Source organism: Triturus cristatus, chromosome 1_2 (genome assembly GCF_964204655.1).
Source record: "Triturus cristatus chromosome 1_2, aTriCri1.1, whole genome shotgun sequence".
NCBI classification, from domain to species: Eukaryota; Metazoa; Chordata; class Amphibia; order Caudata; family Salamandridae; genus Triturus; species Triturus cristatus.
In genome coordinates this window covers 281489250-281514307 of record NC_140580.1, presented here as the reverse complement: position 1 = coordinate 281514307, position 25058 = coordinate 281489250, and the positions used below count along the sequence as shown (strand labels likewise).

The following is a 25058-nucleotide window of genomic DNA, read 5'->3' as shown; positions in this document are numbered from 1 at the left end:
CATACATATATTTACACTGTTGTTCACTATCCCATTACTCCCATTGGATGGAAAACAATCAAAGGTGGAGCCGAGGCCCATTCTCATGGTGTATCAAGGGGGGAGTCACTGTACTCATTATTTGAAACTTTTTCGAAGAAAAACAGTCTGCAGTATATGGAGCTTACACTAGATGGCAGGAGTATGCAAAGAATCTTAATCTATAGCACTACACGCTATGAACAGATGCTTACAAAGTAGCATTTTCTTTCACTTGAAAGTTCTGTCACTTACCTACACTCCTCAAATCTCTGGCATTATTCCAATCACTAATCAAACACCCTCCTCTCTTTTACTTGTTTTTTGCGTAAATATATTGCAGGTCATGTTCTTTTTTGCTTGATTTTTATCGATGTAACACAATATGTGCACCTTTGTATTCCCATAATTCAAACGCTTTTATCACCCGCTATTCTATTCATTACCGCCTCATTCTGCACCTCCACTTATGTGTCTTTTATATGTAGCAGTTCTTTTCAAAAGGCTGCCTAATCTCAATAAATAGTGATACAGCTTATTTCACATATTCACCTTCTTCTTTTGACCCACAAACCTTCTTAAAAATTCCCTGGGCCTGTCAAACTGTTCTGCATTCAGATCTTGCGAGTTGTCCTCACGGCTTCTCCCACAGTATGTCCTCACAGCGCCACTTACCACAACAGTTCATTTCTGCTGCTTTAGCTCTCATTTGAGGCTAACCTTGACATCGCCTTTTCTGGCTCCTACTTTAGTCACCTCCGGACCTTCTCACAAGTCCTTTCTTAGCATCCATCTTTCATATTACACCTCTTTTACTCTCAAATTCCCTTTCCCGGCCTGGCGCTATAACCCTACTTCTCTCTTATTAGACCACATCCCATTCCACATGTTGTTTCCTTCTGCCTTTGTTAGTTTATGTCTTGGTCTTCTTCACAACTCTCTTGCTCCATTTATTTTCCTTACCTGTCCCTCTCAGAGTGCCCTACCTCACTCAGTCAAAGCTTTCCACACCACCCACAACCTTCTGTGCCACAAAAATGCATGTTTTCAGGTGCACTGTAGAGCATATTTTTGGACTTTTGGCTGTATTATCTTTCATACTTATGTAAGTTTTCAAATTCAGTTGCTACAATGCATAATATTTACAGCGCATGCAGGTACCATACATTTTAACAATGTCATTTACAATGCATTATTTTACAAGATGGTATTTACAACACGTTGTAACATCTCTCTCTCTCTCTCTCTCTCTCTCTATATATATATATATATATATATATATATATATATATATATATATATATATATATTTTTTTTGTATACATATTCAATACTATGTATGTATATCTTTTTTGAAGGGGGTCGGGGAACATCCCTAAACCAGCCTATTTATTTACTGACTGAAGTGGAAGCTGCGTAACCCTAGTTTAAAATATATATAAAGGTTAAAGTAACATTAAAATTTGATGAAATATTCACTAACAAAATAACGTTTTGAACTCAAAAACCAAAGAAATTCACCACGTATAATTTTTTCAAGTAAATATAACATGCCCTAAGGTAACTATAACTCACGACCACCACTGGGTAATATATAGATATATGTACACCCTTACAATCCTTTACCTTTAACCACCTCTGAACCGAAAAATCCCCCTTACCCTCTTTACCATTAACCGCCCCTGAACTCTACCTCTCTTTACCTCTATCTGGCCTTGAACCCTAAAAAAACATTTACTTCCTTTACCAACCCTATGAACACTAAACACCTAACCTCCCTTTACCACTACCCTCCCCTAAACCTTAAAACACCCTTACCTCTCTTTACCTCTACCCACTCCTGAGCCCTAGAATGCCCTTACCTCCCTCTACTTCTATCTAACCCTGAACCCTAAAAACCCCTTACCTTCCTTTACCTCTACCCACTACTGAATCCTAAAAATCCTTACTGCCCTTAACCTCTACCAACCTGGGGCCTAAGAAACCCCTTTCCCTCTGTCCCTCTATCCATCCTGGAATTTTTTATCCCCCATCACTTCACCAGCCCTCCCCTTATTTTTAAGTGACATAAAAGTAATTTCTAAAAAAAACGACTTACCTGAGTTGTAGAAGGTTGAAAAGAGCCCTCATTGTACTTACCTGCGTTGTGAAGGTTTGCGTTGTAACATCATTCGTAGTAAACACCATGTTGTGAGCATTACAAATCCTAAGTAATCAGTATCACAATTAAGTGTGTCCAGTGCCCAAGCATGGTCTTTTTTCTAGCATAGTTCCTGTACAATGATCGGCATTCAGGAGCTCTTTGCTCTCAGGTCTCACTGCAATAATGTTTTGTCTAAATAAGCCCACACCATGCCTCCACATCCCTCTCCTCGATAACCAAATGTAGCCCAAGGTGAACCCCAGACCTGTCAAAGACATTTTATAATGTCTCCTCAAAATCACGCCTGTACTGACTGGTACCTCACTATTAATAAGGCATTGGATTGTTGCTTTACATTTTATCAGAATCTGTGTTGAGCAGGATTATAAACTACTTGAATTCAGAAAATTAGATTTCCACCAAAGCTATTGTAAAATGACCAACCTGAGAAGTAGTCGCTTCAATGTGCTTTGGGAGAGTTTGCAGTAGTTTATTGGAATTAATGAAACAAATGTTTCGATTTTTGTCTTCTTAGAAATCTACATTGTAGTTTTGCACTCTTCCTTACCTCTTCATTCCCGGTGTCTAACTTTTAACCTTGGTTGGTTGCATACAGTGTAGTTATTTAGAGGGACCTATTGTTTGTGTCTGATTGAAATCCGGAATCCTTGTGTGCACGAAAAGCATTAAAAAGTGATAAGATTTTTCAGTAATCACATTATTATTTAGCCTGTAGAATCCCATGCTAATTTGGCCTATTGCCTTACCAAAAAGTGCTTTTGGGAACAGAAGGATTCTTGTTATAAACTTTCTGCCATTTTGATATGTACTCTTAACTTGCTGCAATCACATATATGGTGCTACTTCTCTGTAAGGACGTTTACATCTAGTTTTGCAAAGGTTTTACTAAAAAGGATAGTTTTACTTTTAAAATAATTGATGAATTAAATGTGCATACATTGCAAGGCAGTTTGAGGCGGAATCAGAACTCCTAAACGATAAAACATGGGGCCTTATTTGAAGTTTTGCTCACCCGAGACCCTGCAAATTGGCCAAAAAACCTATCCGCCATATTACATGTGGACGGGATATCCATCACGTTTGTGACGGAATATCCGGCCCACCAAACTCTTAATAAGGCCCATAGTTCGTAAATACTAGAATTTTTATTTTTATTTTGGTGCATCTGCCATCATTTGTATTTCTTGATGGAAAATTGTTTTCAATATTCTGAGACAAGGAGCATTTATGGAAATTTGATAAGAAAATATCTATTTTTAAAGGCCATTTTCGTCATTTTGTACACTATTACTTGATGTCTTGGTTCAACTGGCTAGACGATTTAGAGAGCCAAAAAATAGTAATCTCTGGAAGTGCCAGACTTGTTTTATTCTTATGACAAGAGCCCTTATAAAGAAGCAGCACCATAAGCGAAGATGTTTGTCTGAGTGGGAGATTCTGAATTAGTTGCTCACCTTTAGGAACTATGCGTTTAAATAAGTGCTTTTCTCCTCCTGATTCAGGATATGTCACTGTGAAGGCGACGATGAAAACCCGCTCATTACTCCCTGTCACTGCACAGGAAGTCTTCATTTCGTGCACCAGGCCTGCCTCCAGCAGTGGATCAAGAGCTCCGACACGCGGTGCTGTGAACTTTGCAAGTACGAGTTCATAATGGAGACCAAATTAAAGCCATTAAGAAAAGTAGGTGCGACTTAGAAAGGGAAATGGGTGCTTTGTGGAAGAGGGAGGGTCCAATGTCAGAATACTATGCAGTTTCCCCTTATGACTACCCGATAACGTCCCCAAGTTGTCGAGTTTGAGTTTGGAGGACTCAGTTACAGTAAAAGATGGGTAATAGAAGAGGGAAGTCCTTCAAAGGAAGCGATCAACAATGAAATGTACTAACCCGATTTCTTTTATTCCTCAAGTTTCCACCGTCTGATTACACTTCCTTGCTCTCACATACCACACTTTGACTAGAGAAAGGGTATTTTAAGATCATGGGTACGCGTCCTATTGTGATTCCAGTGTGGTCCGTAACAGAATCAGGGTAGAGATTATGAGCCATTTCTGATTTTCTCTAGTTAAGTCCCCACTGCCTTGTAATGTCATTTGCTTTTTATGGTGTTGGTTTTCTATAAGGTCATTTTTATGGTGTTCTATGCTTGGCTTTTGGAACTGGACTGTTGCAAAGCCGTGGTTGCAATTGAGTGTTCTATCATTTTTATTGGCTGAATTTTTATAGCTCGGACCTCATCACAAGGCAGAAGAGAAATTTATATGAAACAAAGCTGCAGTTAACAATAATTAGTTCAAGTTAAACTGTTTTGAGGATGTGTACTCGGGCTAAATTCAAGATTTTTAAATTGAGTTTCTGACGTCAGAGGACTGGTGTTAGGAGAAACCAATGTTTAAGGGGCTAGGTGGGTCCTCACTTTTATTTTCAAACACCTCCTGAAATATGATAAGTTTTAAAGAATACAGACAGTATTTAATTAAAATTCAATTTTAGTGTCTGGGAGTCTCATTATGAGACCGAGAATGTATCTTTTTTACTTAGTTACTTCTAAAAATCAATCCTGCTCAATGCACTAAGCACGGTAAAGGCTTCTGTCATCCTTCCAGACCCTAGTCTCCCAGAGCAGTGTTGTAGAGGGATGTCACAATTAAAATTATATATTCTTGCAATGATGTCCAAGTCTAACATTAGGTTATTTAGTGGTGTCACAACCTGAGGTCAGATTTGGGTAGTGAGGTGCCATTCCGAAGTCTGGTCCCTGTTGAGATGTTGCAAAAGTAAGGTTGGATTTCTAAATAATAAAACTTGTAATCGCACTGTGTGATAACCCTATGAACTGGATCTCCTCCGCACGGTACCCTGAGGTCGGCCTAACGTATTGTGGACATTACTCCTGGAACTTACCATAATGCCAGTTACCTTGTACTCCCCCTCCCCTTTTCATATTCCATAAGAAGCCGAACATTAGCCGGTAACAGGATCCCAGGAACCTGATATAGGGCATAGGATGCGAGTCTGTGAAACCACCCACAGGATCTGACATGTGACCTTTAAATTATTCCTGGAACTTGAAATCAGTGTCACGGGGAGCGAGTGCACTTTCATTTCAAGTCCACAGTAAGTACAAAATATGTAAAGTCAAAAATCAAACTTTGTACAGAAGCTACCAAACACAAGGAAACACATAAGCATTTACGAAGATAAATATAACAGTCAAAGGATAGTTAAATCACCTTTTGCTGTTCTTTACCATCTGAAGATCCATCTTTTGGGCCCTGTGACTGTGCTAGCCAGTCTAGCCGTACAAAAACCTGAGGATCTCCCAGGATGCGAGGTCGTTGTTCCGGTAGAGATGGTTGTCCATGTCTGATAAGGCCTGGAACCTATTGAATACAGGGATGGAGATCGGGGCAGCCAAATTGGCAGTGGGCCTAAGTTGCGGTTTATAAAATAACCCAAGGGGAGCGCACAAATTCTGGAACTTTGAATGACGGTTTGCTCACAGAAACTTAGTATACAACGAACCATATGGGGCCTACAAAAATTAATCACAATGCAGTTGCCATCGATGTTTTTGGGGGATTGACCAACCCACCCAACTCTGCGGACCATAAGGATCTCATTCGTGTTGGATGTGCCTTATTAACCAGCCCACAGTCTTGTTGTGAAGGTCAACCCAAGACTCCCTCTGGTCCCCTGAAAGAGTGGGGACACTAGCCAAGATTAATACATAAGGGCAGGAAGCTGGGGGTAAGCTCAAAAGATTGGTGTTGGGTCTCGGGCGTTTACTCCTCATACAGTCTATTTTGTTCTCGCTTGGGTCAGTTGGTGTTGCACCGGGATGAGAGTGTTCAGGCTGACTGCTGCGTAGGCCCAGGTTCCTCGTATTAAGCTCCCGGAGTGAATCCTGTGAATTCCCCTGGCTAGTGCAGGGTTTTGGCGCAGGAGATTCTTTAGGTTTGCGACAAGTTATTCAAGAGCCAGCAGATGAGGACTCTTTGTGCGCGATGGAACTTGAAACTTGCACATTAGGACTTGAGTTAACGTCTGCTAACGTTAGAAAGCCCTCCCCCACATTAGCATCAGGATATAATGTCGCTTTTCTGCCACAGCTGCTTAAAATGTCAATGGCACCAACCACACGTTCTAACTTTTCCCAAAGGGGGGGTAAGATTTCTGTCGATCAGTTCTTTAAAGTGGGCTAGTGCAGTTTCCAAAACGGTTTCCACAGTGGCGACAGGAGCAGCACCCCCAATGATATCGTCCGTTGTTCACGAATAGACGACATCAGTCTGTGTGCTAACAGAATTGGTTAGTGTTGTTACATAGTTAGTTGCGTGGTTAGCGGATCTAAGGCCCTTTGTGCCTTTAGGTTTTTGGGTGACAATGCCCCGTTTCCGTTTAGCTGGTGGTACTCTCACCTTGTTCTCGTCTCGGGGTTTGGCAACCAGTGCTCTAGTAATTATGCTAGGCCTGTTAGGGGTGACCATGGGAGGTACATCCAGGGTTACCACAGGAGAAAGTGGGGACCGGATTGGGGGCGTGGAGGACAGGCGTAGTTGTGGAGTGCCACCCGGGTTGGGAATGCCTAGTGACGGACAGCTCTGTAATGTACAAGTGTCTAAAGAGAGTCGTCGCTCAGTCATTTCAATTTCATGTGTCAGCAATGATTCATCCCTAACAATGAATGCATCTAAGGTCCCCGCTACTCCTTTGCACTTGCTCATGGTGAGACCGCGAATCATGTAAAGTAAGTTTCCATGGGCACTTGGAAACTTCCTTTACTGGGGACCGTTATCAAGCGCGTGGAATTGGAGGACGTCTCCGCTCTTTTCTCTATGATGTCACCGTACTATCCGGGCAACATACTTTGACCCATCACTTTATAGACCTAGTTTCTTCTACATTTGTATAGATTTTTCTGACTCTAGTGTCTTACTTGACCTAGACTTACCATTGTAGCCATACTCGTTGTGCTACATATCTGTATATTGGATTTCATCGCCTGCTTTTAACATTTATAGCATTGTACCAATAAGTATGGACGAAACACGTGTTGGCTGTGTTCGCTTTGGACTCTTCCGGGCACTGACTGGTGCGCCCGCGCTTGAAATGAGCGTTGGCGCCTCCCTGGCACGTGGAACTGTGGGAAATAGAGTCCCCACCACTGGATGCGGGCTGGCAGGCAGCCGGTGACAGGTACCAATAAACACGTGCTCCTGCGCTGCGGGACCCCCGGCCGCCTTTTATGCGCCTCCTGGGGCTTGAAATGAGCGTCGGCGCCTCCCTGGCACGTGGAACTGTGGGGCATGGAGTCCCCACCACCATATGCATGTAATAAAAAATAAATGACAACTGCACTAGCTTGCCAAGGCCAAACTTACTGGCTTTTTCCAATAGTTATTCCATGGGTACTTTAACGCTCCAGTTCAAATATTTGCTGCCATTTCCCAGACAGCATACATCAAGATGACATAAAAGTGGCAGCATACTAGAATTCCTTTAAAAATACCCCTGCTGATCCACATATTGGTGATTTGAATAACTTTAGACGTTTTCATGTGATTATGCTTTGTACGTTGGTTAAAAAAAAATACATAGATGAAATATGCACTTCCCTACCAACTATATTGCCTCTGAATGGATCAGTAAACATGTGTTCGGTCTCAGAGCTGTCTGCTGTTGAAACCACCTGTTGTGGACAATACCACAATTTACACTAGGCTTTGGGACAGCCCATTGCTTACCAATGGTTGGAATTCTTGTCAATGTCATTTGCTGGTTTCATATTTGATTAAGAAGTACAACAAAGGATATCTCCAAAATCACACAGGCCTTGGGTTATAAAACTCCGGAAATGAACAATGGTCCCTGGTCAAGCCATCTCCCAAGTTCAATATTCAATGAATATATAACTGGAGATGGAATATTCTGGAACTGGAATAAATGTAACAGGGTTCTATGGATGGCGGAAAAGGGAGGACATTTGAATTAGGAGTAAGTACACAGAGCGCAAATTAATAGAGTGGCCGACAGGGCGATGGACTGAATCTGGAGATAACACATGTGACCCAATAGGAAGTCTTAAATGATGATGGGAAGGTTGAGCAGGGTGGGTGGGAATTAAATAGTTCGCGAAGTAGCGCTGCGCGTAGCAGTTCACGAACGGCGTAGTACCCTGTTCTCACTGTGCACAGTGCCGGATGCTTGTCCGCGCACTGTGCAATCATTGAAAACGGCATCTTGCACAGTGCGAGCTGTAGTTTTATGCCGCTCGATTAGATTTATACTCGAGCAGCAGCTTTCTCAACGCGGACTGGTAGTTTCTCATCGCGAGTGGTCGTGAGCATACGCGACCACTCGCAATGATAAACCTGACCTCCCCGCGTTGAGAATCTTGCCGGGAGGTTTATTTTCCACGCTCGCGATCGCCAACTTGAAGTTGCTGATCGCGAACGAGGAAAAAGTCTCGCCGGGATGTCATTTTGCTTGCTCGCGGTCGCCAACTTGACGTTGAGGACCGCGAGCAAGCAAAAAATGATGGCTGCACTACGCAACGCTACGTTACGCGTGTTTGTACTGTGCTGCGTGCAATTCGCGTAGTGCGAAGTAGCGCAAACTTTGCAAACTACGCGAGCGTAGCGTAGTGCTTTGCCCAGGCTTAGTGGGAATGCACTCTACAATGAAGTGGACCCACAGTCAGGAACCGGAATGACTGAATTGCAGGAGTTGAATGATTGGGTGCCTTAGCCGACAGGTCCATTTCATTGCACTTTCTTTCGTTGCGTTCCTCTGTGAACTCATAACGCCCTTGGGCTCATGATAAATCGAGTCCTGATTATCCCATACTGTTGCAGGATTAAAACTAAGTTGACTTGTGAACTTTACGAAACCTAACAACTATAATATTGTTAGACAGGGTAATATATCCAATGACTTATTATAATACACCAACTTATAAATATTTTTCTTTGTGTCACACTTCAGCACTGAACACGTTTGTCTCACCGACATTCTATCATGGATTATTTGCTTTTAATATGTTTTGCGAATAAATCTTTATAAATCGAATATTGAACTTGATATCATATTTGACTAGGGAATCTTGTTGCTTCCAATTTGATGGCTTTCCTTCTTATTGTTTTTGTCCCTCCCATGGAACATAGCTTCTTTACGATTCTTTTGATTAGATACCTTGCACATTCAGGCAACTACTTTTTCTTTCAGCACCTCATAGGAGCGCATGCGTTTATTTGCTCTCCCTTCTGTGCCGCTTCCTCCACAAAATCCTGCTTTGCACCCTTTTTGTTGCCCATCTCACCTCATACACTGCTCCCTCTACCTCTCCATCTTTTTTGTTTTTAATTTTTTTCTCTACTTTTGCCTCAAAAACTCCAATTGCTCCTTTGCCCTCTACCCGCTGCTCCCTGCGACCCCCCTACATTGACTTCTCCCTGAAGCGCTTCTCTGTTCTCCCCTACCACCTGCCATTCCTGTTGCAGTCTTTTATTTGCTGTCAAGCCACTCCTTTTTAAAAACGTGGTTTGCCATACATTTGAATTATTATTTGTTACCCTCCAAGGTTGGCATCCACCATCTTCACGTATCCTAGCACATGCTTCACAACACTGGGCTACAGTAGCATCATGATGCATATTCAAGCATGCGTGCAACTCATACATTTTCTTTTACTGATGATGCACAGCAAAGGAAATAAGCATTGGAAGAGCCAATAGGTCAAAAGGGGGAGACCTACTGTTTTTGCCAATGCTTCTCTGTTCTTTCAGTGGTACTGGAGTATAGAAAATGTATTGTTCTTATTGAATAATTATTTGTTTACTGAGAACTAAAATACAGCCATAAATGGCGTAAGTGGCAGCTAGAACTGAAGCAGCCAATGAAGTGAGGTCTAACACCTTAAGGCACCAGGGCCTGTGTATGTTTCATTGATGACAGCTATCCCTCTCGCTCCAACAAGCAGCGGATTGCTATAATATTGTAGCCCCTTCTCGCAAATTAGGCCGCGCCTCGGGGGGCTTATTTATTGGGATTAATTTTGCTGCTGGTGGCAGCATTAAGGTTCTACCAACAAACAATCGCAAATTCCAAGTTTTACTGTATAAAAGGAGAATCTCTTTCTATTTGACAAATTTTTATAACAATGATTTTAACTCCATCCCCAATGGGAATTGTATTAAGCTCAAGAATTAGCCAAAAGTACTGGTATCCTTTTGGGGGGTGACTTTAAATGCGAAATTAACAGCTATACCACACACCCCAGGGTCTCATAATTCTAGCTCCACCTGCCGCAGGGCCGTAGAGCTGGCTGTGTTTCTGAGTATGCACAATTTCACCAATGCCATGGATACTGTGGGCGCAACATTTGCTAATAATAATTCTGTGCCAACATTTAGAGGAAGGGGGCGTTCTTCTACTATAGATTTTGTTTTTATATCTCACCTTCTCGCAGACCATTTGATGGAAGCAGAAGTTATTGCCACGAGTCAGGGGGACCACAACCCAATCAAAATAGGGTTCAGACTAGCCCCCCGGCCCGTGTTTACCTCTGAATGTGGGGCCAGGAATCGAACGCCCTCTACCGACAATTTGAGATTGATATGGAGGGGCATTGACAATAATGATTTATTTCAGACAGTGTTAAAGGATAATATGCACCTTATAAAGCAATGTCTATCAGCCCAAGACCCATTACCTGAAGCTGTCCATGTTTTTAACAAATTTTGCCTAGCCATTGGAACCCTTCTGTCAAAACACATTTCCCTTGTGAAACACGGTGCCAGATGGTTTGATCACGAGTGCTTTGAGGCAAATAAACAATTGCGCAGAGCCCTATCATCTGACCCAAGGTGTAATCTCGAAGTGAAATCGGCTAGGCTGAGGTATAAAACGGCAATCTCTAATCGGAAAGGGGAAATCTTAAAAAATCATTGGGAGGCACTAGTAATAGCTGCAAACATCAAAAAGGGCGAAACTTTTTGGTCAGCCGTGAGGGACCTGCGATCAGTGGGGCAGCTTCTCACTGCCAACAGCCACTTATGGTGCTGAGGTTTGGGCCATTGCTAAGAGTTCCGCTAAGAGTTCATGCCTTCAACAGGAAGAGAACAGATTTTGCAGGATGCTACTAGGTGTCCCAATCTCCACACCTCAATATATTTGCCGTAGGGAACTTAATCTAAATTATATTGAAGATTTTATTAGGGTCCGCCCCGCCCTCTTCTGGCTATCCGTTTGGAAAAACCCAGCCGCATCCCTCACGAGAGAGATTATCAGTGATTGTATAGTATGCGAGAAAGGGAAGGATATCCCTTGGCTGTCAGGGGTATATCAGAGCCTATGCAGTATCAACAAGTGAAGTTATCTATAAATCCTAGCACAGCAGTGACCACTAATACAAATGAGCTTAGGAGTGCGCTCTGTTCGTTATATAGAGCGGAAAGGATCGGATAGGAATCCAAAAAATCCCGTGTCCGTAAGCTATATGGCTATTGAACACCTTGTACACCGGTTGGCTAACTACCTTACTCTGCCTATGAGCCACTGGGAGAGAAGCTTTTTATTCCGCTTAAGGGCAGGCACCATTACATTTGCACTATGTTTTCCCCTTGGTCATCACTCAGACCTTGACCACCTACCCTGCCCGTATGATGGCCAAAGTGGCCAATCTATATTGCACTTTTTGTTTTTCTGTAAATATTTAAAGTACATTAAGTGGCTTTTAACCCCGTATTTTAAAAAGTTCACGCCCATCAGTTTGGAAAATGCTTACCTGAGGTTACTCATGTTGGATGATGAAGAGCTGGTTTTTCTTGAGAATTGCTGTTCGAGCACGTCAGATGATGTCTAATCTTTGAGTTTTTAAATTATTTATTTATGAATTTGTGCATGAATTTGAAAGATTACTTTATATCATATGTTGTTAACGGATATTATTATGACTCTCTTATTTGCATATTCTTAATTTGTTTGTTGTTGTGCTTTTATGGATACAATGCTATCTGTGTGAATAAAAAAACGAAAACATGCTGCCACCTAGACATGGCCCCCGTGCACTTGCAATACAAATGTAAAATTAAAAAAAGAAATAACTTGCATATAATTTTAGTAGAACAGTATGCATGCTTCCCATTAGGCATGTGTGCTTAAAACCATTATAGAAAACATTTGTAGTTTTAATGCACACTGCAGGCAACTATGATTATTATTGGTGGAAGAAAATGTACAATTGACTTTAAATCACTGAAACCTAAATACACAGGTTTAACCATGGGTATAGCCAGTATTGTCAGAGATGAGGGAAGGAGCAAATAGTATACAATGTTGTGGTTCTTTTGGGCACGTGGCTGTTCTGTGTGCCTGGTGTACATAATACAGAGGAGTCGTTCAAAGGTAGAGACAAACAGTATGCATGTAAGTTTGATGCTTTGCTCAGTACATTGTAGAATGTAATAGCTAGTTTACAAAGCGTGAAGCAGTGTGTTATGGATTTTTAGCAAACATTATGTTGATAGGATGAAAATATAATTTAAAATTGGGGCGCTATCTAAACTACTTTATGAACATAAACCAGAGAATATACCACAAACAGGACAAATCTACGAAAAGTTCAAATTCTCTTTAAAGAAATAGGGATCTCCTGTGGGTGGCTATTAACGGATCTTTTTGCAGTCTTTCAGGTAAATAATTAATGTGAAAAATACATACACACTGAACGTAATTGTCATGGCACAGTAAAGGTGAATAAACATAATTCCTCCGTACACATTTGTCTGTTTATTTGAAGCATTAGAATCAATCTAATTCTGTCTAATAGATTGAGAAATGGCAATTCTTGTGAGGTTATTGACAGACCAAGCATCAGTGCCAATATTGTGAGAGTGACCCACGTGGCATGAATGCAGATGGATAGCATCAGGACATCTGCTGTTCAGTCTTCCCAACATTATCACTTCTAAAGAATCAAAAGTTTGCAGTCACTGACTAAGCATGGTTAGATCAACGCCAACCCGACAACAGAACTAATTAAAGGAGTCTGTGAGAATAAATGAGAATTTGGTACATTACTGCCAAAGCCCTTGCATCCGAGACACTGCCTTCACAATTTCTTATTTCCCAGTAGATCAGACCACATTTGGCCAGGTGTGCTCAATGCACCTTCAACCTGGATGTGCGCAACGCTGTCTGTAAGCATCTAAAGCCTGATATCATACGTGGACTAACCCATTGGAAAATAAGTGGATTTCCTAAAAACAAACACTATTCTGAAATAGACAGTAGGGCAGTAGGCAGTCTATCAATCAAGACTTTGAAACACATGACTGTCTCAACCCTTTAGGAGTCTCGGAAACCGTCAGTCCACCTTTGCAATCTTATGTGCCTTCAGCTATTACAGGACTGGATATGTTCCACACTGTTTAAGAAAGAGTAGTCCATTGTCGGAGGTGGAATGGCCTATACAGATGCATTGGAATTCTTGATATGGCGGTCAATCTGAAAGTCCAATACGCTGGCGCAGTCAGTCAGAGCCTCCTGTGTGAGCACCATAACCCTACCAGCCTTTCACAGACTGCAAGCTGAATCACATTTTCTGATTCTGTTGATTGGCCATTGGCTCAAACTGTGGCGTGGTGTGCATGCCTACACGGAAATCAGTGGATTATCAGCCACGCTGTTGAGTTGTATAAGTCACATGGGCTGGAGCAGAGGCAGACGCATGTTGACAGCGCCTGACTGTCCGACACTGTTGCTGTAGCACTTGTCTTACAGGCTCAGTAGTCTTTCTGGGAATACAGTGATTGGTTTGCAGGCCAGTTGGCTTTTGATACAAGTCTTGCCTGACATGTTTCACTGGAGCTATTCGCAAAATGTAAGATAATTATCAGAACATTTTGTTGCTAATATCTATAGTGTGACAAAGAAAGCTAATTACGACAATTAACATTTAGAATTAAAAGTGATTTGTGTCATATTGTAATATATTTCACAATAATGATAAGGGACCTAAAAAAAGAGAAACTCCGAGATTGTGCAAAGCAACTGCGATCTTCTAAAATCCGCCTGTATACAAAAATGCTCAAAATTATTCTGACACAAAGTGTATTCGCACATTCAGTGTGGCACCATCGAGACTTGGGGCTCACATCACTGCCGTACAATGGGTGTCCAATTTTTCTGGCATTTATTCTTATAACCTTACCGGTGCAAGTGGACCCACTCAACACTCTTTGCACGATGTAGTCAGGAATAGCTTTATATTGGGGTTTCACAAGGTAGTCTCCGCCCTAAAGGTTAGCTTATCAGGCAAAGCCCCTGGGCCTGGCTGAGTACCCTTGGATTTATTAAAATCCAATATTAATCTTTGGGCACCGCTTCTTAACAAGAAGAAGGCTTGAACCATGCTGTTGCATATCACTAATTGACTCCCTGGTTAAAGTTGTTGGCAGACTTTTTTACAGCAGGGCTGTGGAATGGGCAAATGAAAATGAGATTCTGTGCGAATCCCACAATGGGTTCAGAGAGGGTCTGTGTACAACTGAGCAATGCTTGAATCTCCAGCTTGTTATTGGCAAATGTAGTGTGGCAAACACATGGCCTCCATCGACCTCTGAAGTGCTTTTGACAATTTTGTGGCTGCATCTACTTCAGATAGGCTTAGATCTAATAATAGTGAACTTTTTATCTGATCTGCATTCTGATCTGACTATGGGGATAAGATATTGGACTAATATTGAAGACACAATCTTTTCATTTGGAGCACGGGTTGTGCCAGGGCTGTGTACTCATCCCAGTATTATTAATTTTATATATCAATAATTAAATTTTTTTTTGGACCAATAGCAGCCAAGATGTGCCTCTAATTATTCATAAACCATTTCCCGTGCTTTTATACATGGATGATGCCTTGCTCCTGGCATGAACACCTAAGGCTTTAAAAACTGTAGGAAAGTATTTTATTTGCTTTATGATGGACATAGATCTAGAGCATAATTTTCTAAATCTCAAGTCATGGCCAGTGGTCCTAACAGTCTGAAAATGTGAGCTTTCTCAATTAACTGTAATACCCTTGAGGAGGTACATCAATTTACATATCTTGCTATTGTTGTGGACGCTAATAATTCATGGTCTCCAAACATCACTGTGGGATGTCAAACGTGTAGTCGATTAGTGAGCGCTCTATTTAATGTTAAATCCAAATTTGGTGGTGAAGCTATCATTCCCCTACTTGACACAACGTCTTCTGATCACCTTATTTGGCACTGACATTTGGGGTTATGCTTACACAAATTGTTTACAACTTGAAGAGAATCGGTTTTGTTGCCGCCTCCTTTCAGCTCCTTCGTGTTGTCCTCATGTTTCCTGTCATAATGAATAGGAGGCCCTCATATATTGAAAATTATATTAAACTGGCCCCATTGTTGCTATGGCTCTTAGTGTTGGCTACCCCCGCGCTGCTCTGAACCACATCATGAGCACTGACTGTCTTAGCTGTGACCTTGGAACTAAGATTGCCTTGCTGCCTATGATGGAGAATTTGCTAATATTTCGACTCAATCTATCTTTCAGATCTTGTTTTTGGCAGCAGGAGGACCTTTTTCATATTATGAAGAGTTTTCCCATTCGATGTGAGCGTGTCCTCTGCTGTAGAAATTCGGTGTTTGGCCTCCGTCAGGCAGTATGACTTCAGGGGTCCCAACATCACGCTACTATAGTTACTCACAGGCAAGTAACCCAGGGCTCCTCTCCAAGAACAGACACAAAATAAGTCGTATGATGCGCCAACCCAGATATTTGAGTTTGTCTGCCGTGCCAGACGTGGCTTAGGCAGTTCACTGTCCGAGTCCTCAGCAGAGGTGGCACCATGAGTGAGGTCTGAGTCTTTAGTATCTTCCTCCTCTACTCACTGCGACCACCACCTCAACTGCTCGCTGTTCTTCTCTCTGTGCCTCTGCACCGGATGGAGCTCAGGACGGAGCACTCCCCGACACCCCCCCCCCCCCCACTTCCCTACCGGGGGCACTTCCACCTCGCTGCCTCAATTTCTGCCGCTTGGGTGTGCCTTGTTGGGCCCCCCGGTCCCTCTGTCTAGCTACTTTGCCCATGGCTGAAGTTCAGTGGTTGGTGGCACCAGGTCCTCTGAGAATATCTCTGTTTCTGCCAGTCAGCTCCCAAGCTGTCTGTGCCCCAGGACTTCGCCGCCCTCAACCACTAGAGCTCGTACAGGTGATAGGCCAGGGCAGTGTCTAACAGTTTGTCTTCCTCCTATTTAGCGATGACAGTAGTCCTCCTGCACATGCCCCTCCTTTCCACTCAGGACACCCAGCTAGGCCTCACTTCAGCGTGTTGTTGCACAGGAGTCTTCTCTCTAAGTTCAGCTTAGGTCCCAACAGTTGTGGCCCTTTAGGGTGTGTGGTCAGAGTGCTCAATAGGTCTTTCGTAGTTCCATGGTCCCATCCACTCCACCACAGTGTCCCAGCTGGATAGGACCCCATCTCACTGCTCGTGGTTGGTCCGCTGCTGCCCAGGAACTGCTTTTCACCTAGTCACGTGGCACCCAGGGCCCAAGATGCCAGGCAGCTCCTCGCCAAGGTGGCCCTCAGGGTTTGGGGGTGGATTGCGCCTGTCCCGTGGTAACCAGGGGCTCCCCTTTCTAACACATCAGTTACCACTGGCAACTATGTCTTTCTCTCTCGCCGAGTGTTAGCGGCCTCCCGGACCATGTGTTTGAGGGCCCCCAGTTTGAAGTCATGCGTCGCAGCATCTCCGGTCTGCTCCTTCAAAATGTATTTCCACGTGGGACGTGGTAATTGCTATGGAACTCAAACAGTATTTGGACCTTTCTCCCTGCTGGCCGCCAACGAGCTGCACTGACAACACCACTCTGTAGGTCTATCCTAGGTCTATTAGCTCACTGGGCGAGCGCAGATTTCCACATCCCCTGCCAAGCGCTCGTCAGGCGCAGGCGGTCGAACAGCTCGGATATCACTCTGTGGTGCAGCCACCCCAATTCTACTGCATCTGGTCTCCTTGGCGTCTGCACTGTCATGCGGAATTGGAGTTCACCATGAGGGACAGCCAGTTGTGGTCACCATCTTTTTTTTTTTTTTTAACTCTATATTGCATTTTCAGAGCAAAGATGATCCACCCTGCTTCCATGCAAGGTATCACATTAACAAAACCAACATAAACAAAATGTGATTGTTCGGTACACAGGCCTATGAATTACATGTGACTAATCAGTGACCACAGTTGGCATTACAAAGAAGATTTGAGGTTACACAGAGTGTCCAATTGCTGCATCCGGGGAGCTGCGCAAGGCTTGTTGTTGAAGAAATTGTCGCAGTGGTGCCCAAATGTCCTTAGGTTTGGAGGATGTTGGTAACTCTTCCGCGTTACAGCAACTCGTCGTTTAGCCAGTAGTAGTGCAATGCGTATGAATCTACCCAGCGTCCCTTTCGCATGCGGAACATAGCACAACAAACAAATCAGGGGTGTGCAGTGCAATTCAATCCCAGCCATCATATGTATGTGCTGCACCACTTGTTCCCAGAATCTAGCAACTAACCCACATTCCCATGCTAGGTGCCAGAATTCTGCATCTGGTTGTTTACAGCGTTTACATCTACTAGAACCACGTATGCCAAATTTGAATAGCCTGAGGGGCGTGAGATATATCTGATGGAGGTATTTAAAATGTATAATTCGTAGGTTGCCATTGGGAGTGAGTTGACTGGTCAGATTACAATTGTGTTCCCACTCTGAAGATGTTATTGGGGAAGGCAATTTATTGTTCCAACGGGCAAGGCTTTTATCTGACGCTCTGGTTGTTTCGGCCCTTATTGCTCTGTACAATTTGGTGACTAGCTTTCTGCATGTAGGAGTGGTTAGTACTATCTGTAGAGATTGTAGGACGGGTGGCTCCTCCGGGTACATAGAATAATGTGATTTAACCGCATGTCGAAGTCTGTGGATAGTGAATTGAAATAGTAGTGTGGGATTGGTGATATATTGGAGATCTTCAGCTGTGAGAAACTTACCCTCTAGCTAAAGATCATGCATTGTAACTAAGCCAACCTCCCTCAATGATCTCATAGAGCCATCTTGTTGCATCACCGACAAAGCGGCATGATGTGCTAGGGGCAGTGCTGGAGAATAAATAGGAAGTTTAGAGGCAAGTTGGCCTATGGAGTGCCATACTGCGATGGTGGAATCCAGCATGTTGATTTCCGTTTTTGGGGCATCATGCCGAGTATGCGTGATAACACCGGACAGGGGGTTGGATGGGCATCTCCATCTTCCACTGCAATGTGTGGAGTGTATGCATGTGGATGAAACCAATAATATGCATACTGCGCTTGGGCACTAAGATAATACTGGCGCGTTGAATCCGCCTTTGTTATAGTCAAGTGTGAGAGTTGTCCAGCCGACGCGTGCCTGTTTGCCTCCCCACACCAGCTTAAGTAAAGCTGTTCGTATAGTTTTAAAGAAATCTTGTGTTTGTTTTATCGGAATATTAGAGAAGAGGTAGAGAAATCTCGGTAGGATGACCATTTTTCTGAGCGCAATGCGATCGGCTAGGGACAGCGGCAGAGCGGCCCATCTTTCGTTTGGTACACGCCCGTCTGTAGTTTTCTTGTATGATGACCTCCGGGTCACGATGGATCCACACACCTAGGTATTTAACAGGATTCGAAGTCCACACTAAAGGGTATTCCAAAGCTGGCGGGGATGTGATAGCTGTCAAAGGTATGATCACCGATTTATCCCAGTTAATAGTAAGTCCTGAGAATAAACCAAATCTAATATACTCTCTCAATATCTGTGTAAGGTAGCGATCTGGTTCCCGAAGAAATAAAACCATGTCGTCAGCGTAGAGAGAAATACTCACCGGGCGGTGTACAAAATTAAGTGCTGTTTCCCTATGCCTTTATCAGATCACACAAGCCAAAGGCTCAAGAGCCAGGGCAAAAAGCAGGGGCAACAAGGGGCACCCCTGTCTGGTACCTCGTTTGATTAGGAATGGTTCTGATGTTAAGCCCCCCACTCGCACCCTGGCCGACGGGTCATTATAAAGCAATCGCACCCATCCCAGAAAAAACGGCGGGAGTCCCATCCTCTGGAGGACATAGAAAATGTAACTCCATTCTGTTGAATCAAACGCTTTGGCCGTTTCTAGCATTACCGCCGCTGCATCCAAGTTCGGGTCAAGGATGTGCATCGTTGCAAAGATTGTTCGAAGATTGTGGGTAGTAGATCTTTCTGGTATGAAACCTGATTGGTCCGGAAGGACCAATAAGGGCATCAGAGGTTGGAGTTTAGTAGCTAGGATTTTTGCCAGTATCTTGGCATCTAGATTGATTAGGGATAGCGGGCTGTACGATTCTCACCTGTTTGATGGTTTGTCCTTTTTTATTAGAGTAATGATTAGTACTTGTCGGAGTGATGGTGGAAGGACACCAGATTCATGTGCCTCAGTGTACATTTCGAATAGGTGGGGTGTGACTATATCTTCAAATTCTTTATAGAATTCGGCCGTGAGTCCGTCTGGCCCCGGTGCTTTCTTGTTGGGCAAGTCACGTATTGCGACTTTGATATCTGACTCAGCAATAGGTTGAGTTAGATAGTCACGATGACCGTCTGCCAACCACGCACAGGCAATATTTGCCAAATATTCTGCTATATCTAGCTCGAGCACGGTCACTTGTCATCCGTACATCGCCGCGTAATAATCACGGAATTGAGTCACCTGCTCTATGGGCGAGTAGTGCTCTACCCCTTGAGGCTCGGTAATTTTGTCTATGTGATGATGTTCTGTACGAGTTTTGAGTTTAGCAGCTAGGTTCCGACTATGCTTACCGCCTTCCCCATATGCCCTGGCTATATGTCGGCGTGAAAGGTAGCGAATCTCAGACTCTGCCAATGTGTCATATTCAAGGATCAGTCCATGAATCCGGGAGAGCGTCACCGGACTAGGCTTTATTGCATTGGCTGTCTCCAGGGCTGATAATGAGGTCTCTATCTTATCTAGTTGATCTCCGATATCTCTTAGTATTCCAGCCGTGGTGCTAATGCAAACACCCCGTTTTGTGACCTTAAAGGCCTCCCACAAGGTGGCGGCACTATCAACTGAGCCAGTATTAATCTCAAAGTATTGCACTATGGCTTTCCGAACAGTATTGGCGTAGATGGGGTCAAGTAAAGCCTCTGATAGAAAACGCCATGTGAACGGGCGGCGTACCGTGTTTGAAATCTTAAATGTCAGTTGTACAGGGTTATGGTCTGATAGAGTGTGCGAGACTGTGACAATGTAAGTAACCCAATTCGCCAACTCTTCACTTGCAAGCCAATAATCTAGTCTTGACCAACTGTTGTGCGCTGGTATGGCGTGTTGCGTGTGTACCTGCCCTTACTGCCTCGTTACGGAGTCTCCCGACATCTACCTATCCAAATTCCAGCATTCCATCGTTACTGCACTGAGCCACTTTTGGCGTGCGAGTGCCATGTGAACTGGATTTATCTAGTGTGGGGTCCAGATGCGTATTGAGGTCCCCGCCCCAAAAAATGTCTGTGTTCGGCCAGTCTCTGAGCACTCCATACATGCGCAGAAATATTGCAGGTTCATCTGCTATAGGTCCATAGATATTTACGAGCATAATTAGGGAGTCACCCAGCTTACCATGCACCATCGCACAATGCCTTCCATCATCTATGTAGGTTTTGAGCGGTGTAAATGGGATGCCCCTTTTGATCAGGATAAGAACCCCCGACATAAGAGGAGTATGATGATGATAGCTTAAATCTTGCCCATTTAGTTGCAATCTTGGTTTCGGATTCCCTGGTTAAATGCGACTTCTGCAGAAAAGCCACTTGGACAGAGTGTCTGTCTAGATAGGCAAAGACTTGACACATTTTTGGGGGGAGTTCAGCCTGCGGACATTCCATGTCAAACATCTGTAACCCTCACCCTGTAGTGTTTGCCAATATGTTTGCCAACATTAAATCGGCCAGTAGATTGTCGCTGTATAGTTGTGTAAGGACTGTGGCCTCCTTCCGTGTAGCAAAACAATCACATTTAATAAAACCCATAACAACATAACTGGGTCCCCCCACCCCCTCCCACTTTAGCAACCCCAAAATGCCAAAACCATCCCCAATAACCCAGTAACACCCCAACACATGCAGAAACGAAAACATAGCAGTGTGTGGTATACCCGTTTGGGGGGGACATCGCGACACAAGCAACTCCCTGGTGGACAAGGGAGGTGGCCACCATTGTGCAAGTACTTGCTCCCTGATTCAGCAATGCCATATCTAGAAAATAGGAAGAAATTCACAGCGTTCTACTGCATAGTGTGTCAAAAACATTTACATCAGTAACAAAAAACAACATTCAGCAAAGGATATAAAGGCCGCAGCCTGACTCATTCCGTCTCCGCAGATTGGCGGCGTAACTGAGCTGACTAATGTCACAGAGTCTCAAGCTGGAAACTGGCGGTTCAACACTGGAATCAAGGCCTCCGGTGATTCCGTTGGTGAGGAATGTCTTGCAGGCAATCTCGATCTTCAGCCCTCGGCATCTGATGTCTTGGGAGATGTCTTCTTTTGTCTCCGAAGCGATTTAGCAAAGTCCAACGCCTGCCTAGGGTTAGCAAATATTTTGGCTTTGTCGTCTGTACCTATCCGGAGGCGTGCTGGGTAAAACATGGCATATGGAACGATTTCAGCCATTAGAATCTTTTTTGCGCGTTGGAATTTCTTTCTGGCTGTTTGCACTGCCACCGTAAAGTCTGGATAAAAGGAGAGATTATTTCCCTGTTAGTTGATATTGCCCTTTTGTCTAGAAATGTGGAGTACTGCATATCTATCTCTATAGTTGAGTAGACGGGCAATAATCGGTCAGGGGGGAACACCTGGCGGGGGGTGCGCAGTCGGGGAACGATGTGCCTGCGCCACAATAAACATACCAGAGAGGTTGCCCTTTCCACAAATGTCACGCAGTAGTTTCTCCAATCGGCCCATATTCGTTGATTCTGGAAGGCCAAGAATGCGTATATTATTGCGCCACGAGCGCGCTTCAAAATCTTCATTCTTGGCCTGAATAACTGCGCGGAGTTTTTCCATATCTGTTGTTTTTGTTTCCACTTTCTGCAGGCCATCTTCCGTGTTCGAGATGCGCTGTTCCGCTTCTCCAATTCGCACCCCGTCAGTCTAGTTTGGCTGATATGCTATCCATACGTCCATTAAGGGCAGCCATATTGTCATTTATGGATTGCAGACTGTTTTGGATAGCCGCAAGAGTTTTCTCTAGCGGGGTCGGGCTGCATTAGCAGTGTCTAGTTCTGAGTCGGAGGCTGCAGTTTGTTGGGATTTGCTGGATTTACGCAATTCAAAGTTAAGGCGCGGTTGATGCTTGTCAGGCTTACCCATTGTGATCAGCGTTCGTTATCTCCGGGCCGTGTGGTTAAATCCGTAAGTCTCGCACACCATCAGTTGTCATGGTATCGCAGAGTTTCCCTATTTCATAGTACTGCAGAGAATGGGATGGAAGAGCCCTCACAGCCTTGCCTGCAGTGGCTTCTGCACACTAATCAATGCGCTAGACCGTCCCTGTGGTTCTCTGTGTGCCGCCTGCTCGGAAACAGCAGTGATATGTCCGAACGTGTCTATGGGGAATGCCCCAGGTCAGAGGATGCGGGCCATCAGGGTCAGGTCGGCCTTCCTCAGGTTTGTGGGGCCAGCCACAAGGGTCAGCAGTGGGAGCGGGTATCGCGATACTCCGGGAAGTCTATCGGTCTGGTAGTCCCCCAGCAGTCTGGGGGTCAGCCGCGATGAGTGGTAAGTTCAGCAGCCTTTCCCAACAGACAAGGTCACATCAAGACAGTCGGCTACAACTCGTGGCCCCAGGGCGTAGCAGAGGAACCTTCTGGTTTACGCTGCCGTTATCTGTACAAGTGTTAATGAGTTACATTTCACAGGGCTATCGATCCCGGCAGCACAACTAACATCGGTGTCATGGCAGCCCCAGTCCACACAATGGCAGTGAGAGAGCTACATGTACCCATATCTCCTACACAGTCACACCAGAACAATGCACCGTAGATTGTCGGCGGCTTCACTGATACCATGCTTATGCGGATGGCACTCACAAGCGCAGCACGTCTCGGTGCTTCAAAGTCCAGACTGCCGAACCGCTGCGGCCCTTCGTGCTCTCCAGCTGCTCCGCTCAGATCCACAGCCTTCCAAGCCCTCCTCCGCCCGGGCACCGCATACGCTATTCAATGCGCGGGTAGCCGATGACACTCACCACGGTTAGAACCAGTGCAGTACTTGATGTCTCGTCACAGACTCCAAGCAGCCTGCGCTGTCTTTGCCGGTGTCTCTCTTCGCTTTGAAACTCGGTTGGTGGTTGCAGTGCTTGGATTTCACGAGCCACTAACGCACCGGCTGCACAATCTTCTCAGGGGCCAGGCGATCACAGCAGCCTGAGTCGCCGCTCCCCGCACTTCACAGCTTCAGGGTTTCTTGTTTAAATGTACCCTGAGTTCGCTGCACATGGAGCGCAGTCATCTGCGCTATCGGTCAATACAGTCCACCAGAGCCGGCAACCAGGAGAGGCTCTGGTGCCCAGTCTTACTCCGGGCCCCTGGCTCCTGCATACCTCAATGCGGACTGGGAGGCCGCCATCTTGCCCACAGCGCAGCCCAGATACAAACACCTGTTTCTTGATTTCTGGGTCGGCGATCCGTCTGCAAATGCGATCAGCGTGTAGCGTTGTGTCTGCAAAGTAGATGCAGCAACTTTGGTGACTTTAATGGCACAGGGAATGCAGGATTTCTGAAGGATGATGTTGGTGGCCGGCAGAGCCGTGTTACAAAGCGACCATCTTGCCTTGCGTCAAGCCACGCCCCCCGGTGGTTACCATCTTGTGTGTGTCTCCACGCTGTAGGCCGGACACTCCGCTCGCGTCCTTCCCAAATTCAGCAACTGTTGGCCGCTATCTTGAGCCTGCTGCTGCTTTGGGTTTGTGACCCAGCCAAAAATGAATTTTCTCGGTGGTGGCAGGCACCCAAAGCATGCTGTGGTGTACAGCAGAGTCTGAGGGGTTCATCAATGTGTTTGGGGGTCCCCTGGGTGCATTATAATGGCGGGATGTAGTCGGATGGGGGATCACCGTGCGGAACCCCGAAATCCTCGACCTACAGCATCAGCTTTTAGCCATTTCCCCCAGGAACTGCTTTATCCTTAATGGCAGAAGCGGTATTGGTGAAAAAGAACAGCAGAACAAGGAATAAACTGATGATTTGCTACCTCCACCACCTCACCCACTTCGCTACCTGACATACCCCAAAAAAGGGCCCAAGTTTGCTCTGTCACCTGTGGAAGAGAAGCTCGTGGTATGAAAGCTTTGACAGTGTCTGTCTCCCATTAAAAATACATTGTTAAATGCTAGTTCATCCATGAAGTCTTTCTGCTGGAATGCACACATTACCACCTCATCAGAGACTATGTGGAGGCCTGTGGCTGAACCGGCTATCTGGCATGAGTTCTGCTTGCATGAATTCCTTGATACTTAAGCTCAGAGTGACATGCAGTTTTGGCAGCTAAGGCTCCATGCTCCCTCATGCATTCACCACCCTACCATATTATTCCCGCCTTGTCATCTTCCCACACGGAGAATGGTCAAGTCATACGAAATAAGAATATTTTACTTACGTGTTGTAATTTCTACACTCCTAATGCAAGTCTAAACTTCCTTCTTTGAAAATGGCTAACGCTCCGAGCACAATGTAGGCAAGCGCTTCAGCACCTCAGATAGGGACAGTAAGCACTGTATAAATGCTACAATACAATGCATAGCAT

At 44.6% G+C, this 25058-nt stretch overlaps 1 protein-coding gene across 8 annotated transcripts in view; it reads left to right on the top strand.

Moving 5' to 3' along the window:
- Positions 1–25058, top strand: part of MARCHF8 (membrane associated ring-CH-type finger 8) — a 697693-nt gene that overhangs the window by 662520 nt on the left and 10115 nt on the right. For all 8 annotated transcript variants that reach the window (XM_085603748.1, XM_085603747.1, XM_085603729.1 and 5 more), the window contains one exon: positions 3685–3865. In XM_085603748.1, coding sequence (XP_085459874.1) covers positions 3685–3865 — 181 coding nt within the window. The remainder of the gene's footprint in view (positions 1–3684; positions 3866–25058) is intronic.